Source organism: Erinaceus europaeus, chromosome 7 (genome assembly GCF_950295315.1).
Source record: "Erinaceus europaeus chromosome 7, mEriEur2.1, whole genome shotgun sequence".
In the NCBI taxonomy this organism is placed as follows: domain Eukaryota; kingdom Metazoa; phylum Chordata; class Mammalia; order Eulipotyphla; family Erinaceidae; genus Erinaceus; species Erinaceus europaeus.
In genome coordinates this window covers 110250857-110263891 of record NC_080168.1, presented here as the reverse complement: position 1 = coordinate 110263891, position 13035 = coordinate 110250857, and the positions used below count along the sequence as shown (strand labels likewise).

The 13035-nt window shown below is 43.9% G+C and overlaps 1 protein-coding gene across 1 annotated transcript; it reads right to left on the bottom strand.

The window, feature by feature from the left end:
• Positions 1–236: 236 nt before the first annotated feature.
• On the bottom strand, positions 237–9130 carry LOC132539353 (fibrous sheath CABYR-binding protein-like). Its single transcript, XM_060193528.1, has 4 exons — positions 9042–9130; positions 5045–5599; positions 4547–4648; positions 237–286 (listed from the first exon to the last, which is right to left on the bottom strand). The coding sequence occupies exons 1-4, from the start codon at positions 9097–9099 to the stop codon at positions 237–239; spliced, it is 765 nt and encodes a 254-aa protein (XP_060049511.1). The 5' UTR covers positions 9100–9130.
• Between the last annotated feature and the right edge of the window lie 3905 nt (positions 9131–13035).

The window sequence follows — 13035 nt, the reverse complement described above, 5'->3', positions numbered from 1 at the left end:
TGGTGGTCAGGCCTGGCCTGAGGAACCACCAGAAGTCTGGGCTCCCCAAAGGCTGCCCGGATCTGGCTACTGAAGGTCTCAGAAGAGAAGTGACCAGCAGCAGGATTGGTTCCAGTGGCTGTGGCAAACTCTGGCACTGCTCACTGGCCAGTGTTGCTGACATCAGCCAGGCTTTCAGTGACTGCAGTGGCACAAGCTGCCAGGGTCTCTTCCAGTTGATGATGTAGATGTCATCACTATTCATTTGTATCCTTCAGCTTTGCTGTCTCGTCCTTGATAATGGAACCTAATTTCACACTTGAAGAATCATATCAACATATATATGTATATACATATGTAGAGAGACTTGGGTTGGTGGTGGGACTGGTGTGCAGACACCTATCACAGGGAGATAAGAGACTGTACTCATATATCAACACCTGTCCTGTAAACTATTATTTCCCTCAGTAAAATGACTTTAAAAAGTGAAAAAGAGTGGTCCGGGAGGTGGCGTAGTGTTGGTATTCTTCGTGTTGGTTTGTCCCCCTACCCCCTACCTCTGAGAGAAATGGTTTGGCCCTTGCTAGTTTCGTGCCCGCTTTCTCCCTGCCCTGTATGCTAAGGACGTCCAGAGTCCCAGCAGCAGCAGCGGAGAGAGGATGATGGAGAAAAGCACATGGTGTGGTGATTTGCCCGTTTGTGAATAAAGATATACAGCTTCTCAGCCCAGCCGTGTGTCCTCGAGTCTCTGTTACCCGCCCGTGAAGCCAGCTCGATTAAAACAACAAGTGGCGCCTACAATGTGGGACCGGACCTGCGCATCTCTCAGATAAGTGAAGACAATTTGGCTACCTATGCACTATGGCCTTCTCTTCTGCTTGTGAAGAGATCTCCAAAGGCGTCTGCCCTTTCTTCACGAGACTGTTTCGCTGTTTCTGGAACATTTATCTCTGGACCACTCTGTGGTTTCCGTCCAACATCAGCCCACAGGAGCCCAATGCCAGCCCGCAGGAGCCCAATGCCAGCCTGCAGGAGCCCAACGCCAGCCCACATGAGCCCGCTTTCTGCCGCGTGGCGCGGGGCATTGGGCGCCAGCTCCCTCCACGCTGCTTGGCCGCTGGGAGCAGGGCAGCAGACATGGCAGGGCCATGGGGCAGGGCCGCGGCGGCCTATCATGGCCGCCACCCCGGGGCACCTCGGCCCACGCCTTCTCCACGGCTGGCCTGCCCATCCTCGTGCTATAAAGTCTGGACAGATCCCGGTCCCCCTGGAGACCTCGGGCTCCCTGCCAAAACTGGGCCCCCTGGCCGAGATCTCCAGCTTGGGTCTGAAGGCAGACGAGCTAGAATATGCAGGGATTCGTGCAGAGATCGCAACTTACAATTCCTAGAAGTGGAGCTGCCCAAGAGGCCACCACTGGACAATGCACTCCCAGAACAGCTAAGACTGTACAGATCTAAATTCATGTTTAAAATGACATGTCTTCGTAACAAAAGTTTCTCTCCTTGTGTATTGAAGACCATGTGTATGTGTGTGTTTAAAGTTTGGTAACATTAACTTTAAGGTTAAAAGTATAACTTTAAGGCTAAATTCTTACCAGGCAAAGTTAAATGAAAAAGGTTTCAACGTAATTCTCATAAAGATAAAATTAACTTACATTTAAAGTCTGAGGTAAAAATTAGTTAACAATCAATATATTTTAACTAAGTTGGTCTAAAGAAGACCTGCACACACCTAGGGTGTGTCTCCATCTTGAATGGGTGTAACAAAAGGTTAAAAAGATGCTGTTGATATGTAAAACTCTCAAATTCCTTCTCAGTTAAAAACATTAGATTGTGCTATGGTTATGCTAACAACTGTAATAGAGTTATAAATTGTGGTAAACTTCTAACCTGCTACAAGTTTGTTTCATAGTAAGTAAATTGCAGCTGTCAAGTTCTCTACAGAAAAGCAGAATTTCGATGGCTGACATTCCCCATCGAGACAGACGTACAACAATTCACCCCTTGGCAATTCTTCGGTGGACATCTGCTTTGGACACTTCTATCGGACTCACTGGTACACCTCGGACACTTTGCACAAAACTAGCAGCTTCCTTTATGCTGCTGGGTTTCTCAAAGACTGACTGCAGCCATGCCTTGGGACTCTAGGCCTCACCCTCCCCCCATGCTAGAAAATGCCCGTCGAGCCAAGTACGCCCCCCCAAAGGCAGGAAATGTTTTTTTTAAGCTGATAAAGTTTTGCCCCGAGGCAAAAAATGGCCCCCTCAGGCTTTCCCTTGGCAGCACACTGGTTCTTGTTACTCGCTTACATGTTTCTCCATGTTTGTGCCAGTTTCTTTTTTGAAAATGCCTGTATGATATAGGTTTCTGTTCACCCCACACCCCTGATACTGTGGTCATTTAGTTAAAAAGAAAAGGAGGGTGGTCCGGGAGGTGGCACAGTGATAAAGCTTTGGACTCTCAAGCATGAGGTCCTGGGTTTGGTCCCCGGCAGCACATGTGCCAGAGTGATGTCTGGTTCTTTCTCTCCTCCTATCTTTCTCATGAAGATATAAATAAAATCTTAAAAAAAAAAAGAAAAGAAAAGAAAAGGGGGAATATGTTGGTATTCTTCGTGTTGGTTTGTCCCCCTTCCCCCTACCTCTGAGAGAAATGGTTTGGCCCTTGCTCGTTTCGTGCCCGCTTTCTCCCTGCCCCGTAAGGACGTCCAGAGTCCCAGCAGCAGCAGCGGAGAGAGGATGATGGAGAAAAGCACATGGTGTGGTGATTTGCCCGTTTGTGAATAAAGATATACAGCTTCTCAGCCCAGCCGTGTGTCCTCGAGTCTCTGTTACCCGCCCGTGAAGCCAGCTCGATTAAAACAACAGCATAGTGATAAAGCTTTGGACTCTCAAGCATAAGGTCCTGAGTTCGATCCCCGGCAGCACATGTGCCAGAGTGATGTCTGGTTCTTTCTCTCTCTGCCTATCTTTCTCATTAATAAATAAATAAAATCTTTTTTAAAAAGTGAAAAAGAAAAAGTAGAGTGTAGGTTGACTGTGCCCCAGCCCAAGGAGAGAAGGGAGGGATCAGATAAATCAATGTCTTTAGGATGTGAGGAGCAGATATCCAACCACTTCTTTTCTTTGGGGACAGGACTGGCAGAATGATTGTTCTCCTTCCCCTAAAACATAATCATTTCCTGTTCACTGGTGTGCAAAGTGTAGCCCACCAGCATGGTGAAGAGACACAAGGGATGCAGAATAGTCACATGTAACTGTAATTTATCTTCCTCCTATTTATTTTTTTTTCTCTCTCTCTCTTTCTTTTATCAAGTACTAGTTATCCCAAAGGTGATTTCTTACTAACTAGATGTAACTAGTCGCGGCATTCACTTTGGTTCAATGGAGAAAGGAAGTCGACTGCCACCTCTCCAGATTCAAAGGAGGTCTCGAAACTTTACATCAGGCTCAACCTGACGCTGTTGACTGGCTACGGAAGAAGGGCAAATGCTAGAAGAAGAAGAAGGAGGCATGCATTTTTAACAAAGATACTACTAAGTAGCAATGGCTCAGGATTTGGGTATTGTCAGGATGATAAATCTTTGGAGGTTGATTTTTAATTTTAGAAGTGTGCAATGCCATTATGATCCTTTTGTGAAGAATAAGGAAGAATCCCAGAAATAGAGTGGTATTTGACACATATACATGGGCATCAGTGGGACTAAAAGCACTTGTCCTCAAAGCAGACTGTGATGGGCCTAAGGCCTGGGCCGAACATCCAGTGCCATCTGACAGTCTAGGGTCCCACCCCCCACAGAAGACAGGCACACAGCAAAGTGGATGCATTAAGTTTAATTGTTCTGGATTGCAAACATACAAGGGTTTGAGGTTAGAGACTCTATTTTATTTTCCCCAACGACGCAGAATATCTGGAAGAAAGTGTGGGGGGGAGTGTACATGAGATTAGTGAAGGGCTCCAGGTACTGGCCCTACCCTTCCCATTATCCTCACTCTGAAGACTTCTCCTTACAGAGCCTCTGGAGGCACTTATGCCAAAGTCAGAGGCATGGAAGTTAGATTCACCTAAGGTTGAAGACCTCCTCTCTTCCCCACTGGATCAACTTTGTGAAAAAAGAAAGGAGACTCAGTACTGGGAAGCCTGTGAGTTAGTTGCCAGAGGGAATCTGGTATAAGGCCAGTCTAACAGGTGAATATGGATGAAGAATATGATATTAAATGGGGGGGGGAGAGTATGGTGGCTTACCTGGTTAAGTGCACATGTTACAGTACTCAAGGACCTGGGTTCAAGCCCCTGGTCCCCATATGCAGGGGGAAATTTTCACGAGTGGTGAAGCAGTGTTGCGGGTATCTCTCTGTCTCTCTCCCCCTCTCTTTCCTCCTTCCTCTTGATTTCTGGCTGTCTCTATCCAGTAAATAAATAAACATTAAAAAATTTTAAATGGGGGGTAAGGTCTCTTTGTGGGGTGGTTATATGGTATGATTATCTCACCCGCCTCATACCTATATGGCTGGTGGCTAGTAAGTATTCATATTCCCACAGGCTTCACCATGACTTGAACTTACCTTTAAATTTTTCTTTATTAGCTTCATGTTTTTCTTTTATATGTTCCTCAATTTTGGCTTTTGCATCCTTTAGTTTTTCTATGTTGTCCTTGAAAATGGATCCTAATTTCACAGTTGAAGAATCATATCAACAAAGAAGGCATCTAATTTTATGAGAAAGACTCTCCTCCCTTCTTACCACTTCCCTCACCTCATACAAATCTCTAAAATAGAAAAGTTTTATTGAGGTCCCAGGTTGTCACTCACAGGAGTATATAGGTGGCCAGGAAGGATACCACATATAGGGCAGGCAGAAGAAACTGCTACTGCAGAAACTGTGTGGGTGGGCGGGTGGGTGGGTGGGGTTTTGCAATGAACAGTTATTCCGTCCTTGTGCCTTTGTGTTCAGGTGATGAATAGTCTGATTCTCCCTAGGTTTGTCTTTGTGGGTGGAGGTATCATGTGAGATTGGTATAGGAGACACCTCTGGAATATTTTGAGAGCATATAATGTACTTACCCACTTTTTCTATGAAATTTTTTTTTTCTTCCAAAGTTTCCTCGGCTGACTCCTGGGAAGAAGCTTCTGAGGCAGGAGCCTGTTCAGCAGGAGTATCCTGGGAAGGAGCTTCTGAGGCAGGAGCCTGTTCAGCAGGAGTATCCTGGGAAGGAGCTTCTGAGGCAGGAGCCTGTTCAGCAGGAGTATCCTGGGAAGAAGCTTCTGAGGCAGGAGACTGTTCAGCAGGAGTATCCTGGGAAGGAGCTTCTGAGGCAGGAGCCTGTTCAGCAGGAGAATCCTGGACAGGAGCATCTGAGGCAGGAGACTGTTCAGCAGGAGTATCCTGGGAAGGAGCTTCTGAGGCAGGAGCCTGTTCAGCAGGAGTATCCTGGGAAGGAGCTTCTGAGGCAGGAGCCTGTTCAGCAGGAGTATCCTGGGAAGGAGCTTCTGAGGCAGGAGCCTGTTCAGCAGGAGTATCCTGGGAAGGAGCTTCTGAGGCAGGAGCCTGTTCAGCAGGAGTATCCTGGACAGGAGCATCTGGGGCAGGAGCCTCTGCGGGAGCTGGGGCAGTTTCTTCTACAAGAGAGGGATGAGGTGACACTGAGAATTGAAGCTGACCTGTCTGAGTCACTGCCCTCTTCTTCTCCACCTTCAACTTTCATGAATGTCTGGGGGATTCAGGGAACCTTTGCCATTGGAGTGTCTTTTGGGATATTGAACCTTAACTCCTCTAGTTTTCTTCTCTGAGAAGTATACTGTTTCTCTGATAATTACCCTCCTCTGTATAGGCCTGTGGCCTGTGAGGTGCCTGAAATTCCTGTCAGGGAGCTGGTTGTGGATGGAGAGGCTCAGGGTAAAATGTGGTGAGGAGAGTACAGGCTCCATGGGGCCATGCCCAAGTGATTTCTGGGATTGGATCCCAGTCCTTATTTCCTTTTTACCTCCAAAGCATTGTTTATACAAAAAGCTGTGCTACAATAGTCAAAGTATGGAAGCAACTGAAATACCCATTGATATATGACGAGATAAAGAAGTTTTATTTGGGGGGGGGGCTGGGTGGTGGTGTACCTGGTTGTGTGCACACATTTATAGTGCACAAGGATACTGGGCCAAGCGTTTGGTTCCCCCCTGTAGCAGGGAAGCTTCGTGAGAGCTCTGTCTCTCTCCCTTTCTATCTCCCCTTTCCCATTCATTTTCTTTCTGTCTCTTTCCAAAATAAATAATACATAAATAAGAATATTTATGCACATTTCCCATATTTGGGAGCTACTCTCTTCCCTGATCCAGCTTTCTGGTCCTTATTCCAGCCATGACATCATCTCCCCAGAAAATAACTTGGATTCACCTGCATATCAGACATCATGCTCAGGAAAAAAATTAAGTAGTATAGTCATGGCCCCTTTGGAATATAACGAAAATAGGCCTACTAGCTATCTACAAAACGGAGACCCCCAAATCTTCATCAGCAATATTCCAGCCTTTAAATTCATGATTAGCCAACAACTTGTTTGGCTTTATATGTTAACTCTCTTTTTAGCCAATAGGTTCCAGATGCTACCATGATGCCAACCGTACTTCCCTGGACAGACAACCCACAAATGTGTCCTGGAGCACTACCTCCCCGGAGTCCCGCCCTACTAGGGAAAGAGAGAGACAGGCTGGGAGTATGGATAGACCTGTCAACACCCACGTTCAGAGGGGAAGCAATTACAGAAGCCAGACCTTCTACCTTCTGTACCCTATAATGCCCTTGGTCCATACTCCCAGAGGGACAAAGAATAGGAAAACTATCAGGGGATGGGATGGGATACGGAGTTCTGGTGGTGAGAATTGTGTGGAGTTGTACCCCTCTTATCCTATGGTTTTTGGCAGTATTTCCCTTTTATAAATAAAAAAAAATATTTAAAAAGGCCTATGAAGAAAGAAGTTATGGGGCATATACTCAATGGAGTACTACTTGGCAAATTAAAAAGATGTTATTATGTCCTTTGGGACAAAATTGATGGAACTGGAGGTGATTGTTCATAGTGAAATAACTAAGGAAGGGAAAGACAACTACAGGATGGCTTAACTCATATGTGGACTCTAGAGAATTGAGAAACATGAACTTTCAAAAAAAAAAAGTCACCAACCTGTTTCTAAGACCTTGGGATAACTATATTGGTTATCCTTAGGGGGCTGGGGGTACAGAAACTTAGGGGTGGGAGTATTGTGGAACTATACTATTGTGTGATAACCTTATAAATAGCTAATAAAATTATTAAAAACAAACAACAAAACACTGTACTAACTGAAGGAGAGCCAGTCAGCTGAAGAATGTAGGCCAGACACTTCTCTGCCAGAGCTCACATTCTCATATGAAATGATGTAACTGTTGGTGCAGTGTCTAGAAAGAAATTACAGCAAGGTGCCAGAAAGGCATAGAACATAGATACAACTGTGTAGATGCTCATGGAAGCTTTTGGGAAGAAGTGACATTTAAACTGAGGTTCCATAGATAAAAAGCAAAATCTCAGTGCCCCTGAAAGGCTGGGAAGGGAACAGGAGAGAAGACACACTCCAGACAGAGGGGAAGAGTAAAAAGGGAGGCCCAGGAACAACAGTGGTAGAAATTGACCCACTCTCTGAAGGGAGGCTAGGTCAATGTATTCTGTCACTTGAGGAAGATCAGTCCTGAAATGAGTACAGCCTAGAATGTTCCTAGCTAGGACCATGGAATGTGAACTCAGACTGACAGGGATGCAGAGGTTACACAGGTCAGATCAATGGGGTTTACAGTTAATGGTATTTATATACTTTCCCCATATTTGGGAGCTTTTCTCTGCCCTTATCCAGCTTTCTAGTTCTATCCTTAACTATGAAACCATCTTCCAAGACAATACTCCTAGCCAAAAATTGAAATAAAATTGAAATAAAATAAAATTAAATTAAATTAAAATTAAAAAAACCTAATAAAAATTAGTAAAATCATGGGCTCCTGTAGTATACAATAACATAACATAAAATAAAAAATATAAATATATAAATAAATATATACATATATATAAATTAAAAATATATAATAAAATAAAAATTAAATAATACTAGTCAAAAATTAGTAAAATCAAGGGCTCCTTGTAGTATACCTGAAATAGACTTCCTAACTTCTTCCAACATGAAAACCCCAAATTCCATCTGCTATAGTTTTATCTTTAGGTTCCTGATTATCAAATTGTTCTGCTTTATATTGTAATGCTTTTCAGCCACCAAGTTTCAGTTGCTACCAAGACGCCAACCTGACTTCTCTGGGCAGATGACCTCACCAATGTGTCCTGGAATCCCACCTCCCCAGATTCCTACCACACTAGGGAAAGATAGAGATGGGCTGGAGGTATGGATTGACCTGTCATGCCATGTCCAGTGGAGAAGTAATTACAGAAGCCAGACCTTCCACCTTCTACTCTCCATAAAGACTTTTGGTCCATACTCCTAGAGGGATAAAGAATAGGGAAACTTCCAGTGAAGGGGAGGAGATATGGAACTCTGGTGGTGAGCATTGTACTCCTCTTATACCACAATCTTGTCAATCATTATTAAATCACTAAGTTTAAAAAAAAAAAAAAAAGGAAGAGCCCAGATGTTGGAGAAAAGACATGTCCTGGCATGAATAATGCTTTTTGTAACATTGGAAAAAGATCCTGAGAGACATGGCAAGTGGAGCCTGGGCTTCAATGCAATCTTGTTCAGTCTCTGTCTGAACCTGTATGTACAGGACAAGATATCCAGGCCCAGGCCCAGAGATCTTTCAGAAGACAAATTTTATTGGACAGTGGGGAAAGGATAGTGTGTGAGATGAGCTGTGAAAGCTGACAGAACTGGGGAGGTCCTGGTGTACTGGCCAGTATTGTAGAGAGGTAGGAGTCACTTGCAGAGCGGGAGAGCCAGGACAGCATAGGCAAGACGGAGCAGAATGAGGATGGGAATGAAGGCTGCCGTGAAGAATGTGATGATCCCAGTGGGGAGCTGGGGAAGGTCTTACCTGCACAGACCATGACCCCAGCCACAGCGGCCAGGAAGAGGAGAGCAGTGAATCTCATGCTGCCGGTGGTGTAGTGAGCTTAGCCTCAGAGGTCTCAGAAGAGCTAGAGTACTGATGCTGAGAGCACTGGGCCTTTTATGGATACCAAGAACCAATGGGAGTCAAGATTAGAGGGGTGTGACTTCCCTATACTCCTCCCCTTCTTCCCCAGATGTCACTTGCTAAGTCAACAAAAGCAAAATGGGCTGGCTGATAGCTAGTTTCCTTATAGGAGGTCCTGTCCCTAAAACTTTTAACCATCCCTTTTCTCTCTTTCTTCTCCCTGTCCTCTCTTTCGATTTTCTCTTTTTTTATTAGTGATTTAATATTGAATTACAAAGTTACAAGATAACAGGGGTATAACTCTGCACTGTTGCAAACACCAGAGTTCTGAATCCCTATCCTTCCATCATAAGCTACAGCAGTTATCTCCTAAGATTGTAGATATGGGTTAACTATTATTTCTACAACTGTCTATACTTGTATATATTTGTCCATTTCACCCCCTATGGTTCCATCTTCTCTTCCTTTCCAAGTCACACATATACCTATTACTACATCTAAATGTCCCTCCCTTTTTCCTCTTCTCTCTCTGAGTCCTGATGGAATTGGGGTTCAGAGCCCTCTGGTCATCGTCCCCTATCATTTCTCTCCCACTGGGAATATGAATCAAAATTATTTTTGGGGTGCTGAAAGTGGGAGCTCTGTCTTCTGTAACTGCTTCCCCACTAGACATGGGCACTGGCAGGTCAATTCATACCTTTAGCCTGTTTCTATCTTCCCCCTCTTTCTAAAGATCTTTTCTAAATTTTCTAAAGATCCCAGGAGGAACTCCCCCAGGCCCTCATAAGTCTCTGTCAACTTTTGAGGCTACGTTGTGGGAACCCAATTTCCCTTAAGGATCACTTGATTGGAGAGGTCATTGCCATTGGACCTTGATTCATTCTTTATAAGAAAGTTTGCCTATTATGTGAATAGAGGAGAAAAATAGACAATTCACTGTGACTTGGAGGTTTCTTAATTCTGTGGGTTGGGCTCAAGAGGCCTGGATTTTGAGTTCAGCCATTTTCATAGTCACAGTCTACTGAAAGCATTTTGAGTTTTCATTTTCATCTAGGAATGTTGAATCCTGTACAGGATGGTTGTGGAGATTAAGTGAGATGGGAAATAATTCTTTTCTTTGTTATTACTGGGGCTTTGCTGTTCAAGTCAAATTTTTTTTTTTTTTTAGATAGGAAGAGAGATATATACGGGGAGGGAGGGGGGAGGAAGAGAGAGAGAGAAAGAGAGAGAGAGAGAGAGAGAGGGTCTACAGCACCAAAAACTTCCTTAGTATGACTGGGGTCGAACTTGAACCTGAGTTTTAAGCATGACAAAGCAAGTGCACTATTCAGACGAGCTATCTTGCTGACCTGGAGAGATTTTTTTTCTCATTTTTTATTAGTAATTTAATGTTGATTTACAAAATTGCAAGATAACAGGGGAATAATTCCACACCATTCCCACCACCAAAGTTCCGTGTCCTCATTCCCTCCATTGTAAATGGCAGTAGTTGTCCCAAGGTCACAGATATGACTTTACCATTATTTCTGTAACTGTCCATATTCATATATATGTGCCCAGTTATCTATGGTCCTGCCTTCTCTTCCTTTCTAAGTCACACCTGCACTTATTGCTACTTTTGAATGTCTTTCCTTTTTTCCTTTTCTTTCTCTGGGTCTTGATGGAATTGGAATTCAGAGCCCTCAGTAATATCCCTTAACATTTCTCCCCCTCTGGAGGTATAGCTCAAAATTACTTTTGGGGAGCAGAAGGTGGGAGTTTTTTCTTCTGTAATTGCTTCCTGATGGACATGGACATTGTTAGGTTATTCATTGCCCCAGTCTGTTTCTATCCAGAAAGAATTTTTTAGGGAATACATTTCTATGAAAATTTGAAGAGTTCTTACACTTTACAAGGTCTTTATGGGTTGGTTTAGTTTAGGGTGTTACAATGGTTAGTAGAAGAATGTAGACAGAAAAGTGAACTTTTTGCGGTTGAAGGGTGGAGAAGAGGGTATTGGATGCCAGTTTGACAATTGTTAACTCTCCACTGGTCCCAGAGGGACTGACTAATCCTGGTGGATAAACTTGAGTCCTGTAGGCAGCTCATGCTTTCTCTAAGGATCTTTGTAAGAGACTACTAGGTAAATTAATTTTTTTAATTGCCACCAGAGTTATTGCTGGGGCCAGTGCTTACTTGCATGACAAATCCACCACTCCCAATGGCCATTTCTCTCTGTCTCTGTCTGTCTCTTTCATTTATTTGATATGATAGAGGGGCAGGGGAGATAGGGAAAGAGAAAGAGAGAGGCCTGTAGCACTATTTTATCACTCATAAGTCTTTCCCCCTGCAGGTGGGGACTAGGGGCTTAAACCCTGGTGTTGTGTATAGTCTATTGGGTATACCACTACCCAACCACCTACATTTTGGAATGAGAGTGTGTTAGGCACCTGTGTTGAGACATTAATCTCCCAAGGAGATAAAGGAGAGAAAGTCAAAGGATGAGGCATTAAAGACATGGGGAAAACATTTTCAGCCATTTCTTCTGTTCTTAGGCTCTAGGTAAGGTGATTGTCACCTTCAGGTTGTTGCTGAATCAGTCAATGTAAGATCTTCCCACTAACTCTTTGTGACAAGTGAGAGTTATCAGAACCTGAGTCTGGAACCTTATAGTGGCCTGTGAAAAAGATGTGGGGTGCAGAACTTGGTGCCTGCCTGACCTCCTGAGGATCCAGACCTGGGAGCCTTGTAGGTGATGGTGACCTTAGTTGGAGTTGAGAGGGTCGAGGGACAGGAGATGATTTTGATTGTATTAGTGCCCTGGGGTGTGTGCACTGGTTGGTCTATGTGTAAACTATACAAGGAGAAACTTTCACATCATATTCCTAACAGTCTTCATGGGTAGATTAAGAAAGTCAACACGAGCAAACTATGATATTTGCACAAGTACTTTTCTAAGCGGAAATGAGAACTTTTAAAGTTGACATTTCAACGCTAGAGCTGTCATAGAGCAGAACATTTCCAAATGTCATGGCTCAATCCTTTCTTCTCCCAGTCCTATTCCTCAGTTCAGGGATTAAAAAGGCAGATATTGACTCAGATGGATGTGCTGTGGAAGGAAGATAGGTTCTTTTTTTAGGAATTTTTTTCATTACTTTATATCAGAGCTCAGCACCAGGGTACCCACAAAAGCTTAAGACTTAGGAAAGAATGTGATGTGTTTATTAAAGCAAGGAGTCATGTATTGAGTTAGGTGTTGATCTCTGTGTTGCCCATCCTGAGCTATCTGACCTCCATAGTGAATATTAGTTTGTCCTAATTTCTGATTTTCTCTCTGTGTGACATTTCTCTCTGAAATGTGCCTGTGCAGAGGGCCAACAGTATGAAAAATAGAGTTGTGTGCAGTCATTTGTTTCTGACTGGAAGGTTCTAAGGAATCCCGCCTATTGGCTACTATCCCGTCTACAACCAAAGGCCCGAGTCTCTATGGGTGTCGGCACACAGACAGCCTATGCTGTCTTTCTTGTGCTGCAGCATAGACCTTATTGAGAACTTATCTGAGAATTCCTATGCTTGTTGTCAGTTTCTAGTGCACCTGAGTCTGTAACAAGCCCAGTCCTTGCCATTGCTGTTTACGCTCCCATAGTGGCAGCTCCCTTATGCCCTTTCACTGGACCATTGCTCAACCCTGTCTCTAGTTGCTATCTCCTTTCATCTCCTGGAAACTGCTTGAGTGAGTTCTTGCCCTTTTAAAGATCTTTTTAATTCACTCATGGGAACCATGGGAAGTTCCAGGTTTTCTTGTTTTTTTTTCTAGAAGCTTTAGGATACCGAGGTAGAAGTGCTTTCTTGCATCTGTTCCATGGGAATTTATTGCCCTATTGTCCCTTCCCCCTTCACTGTGCCTTGTGAT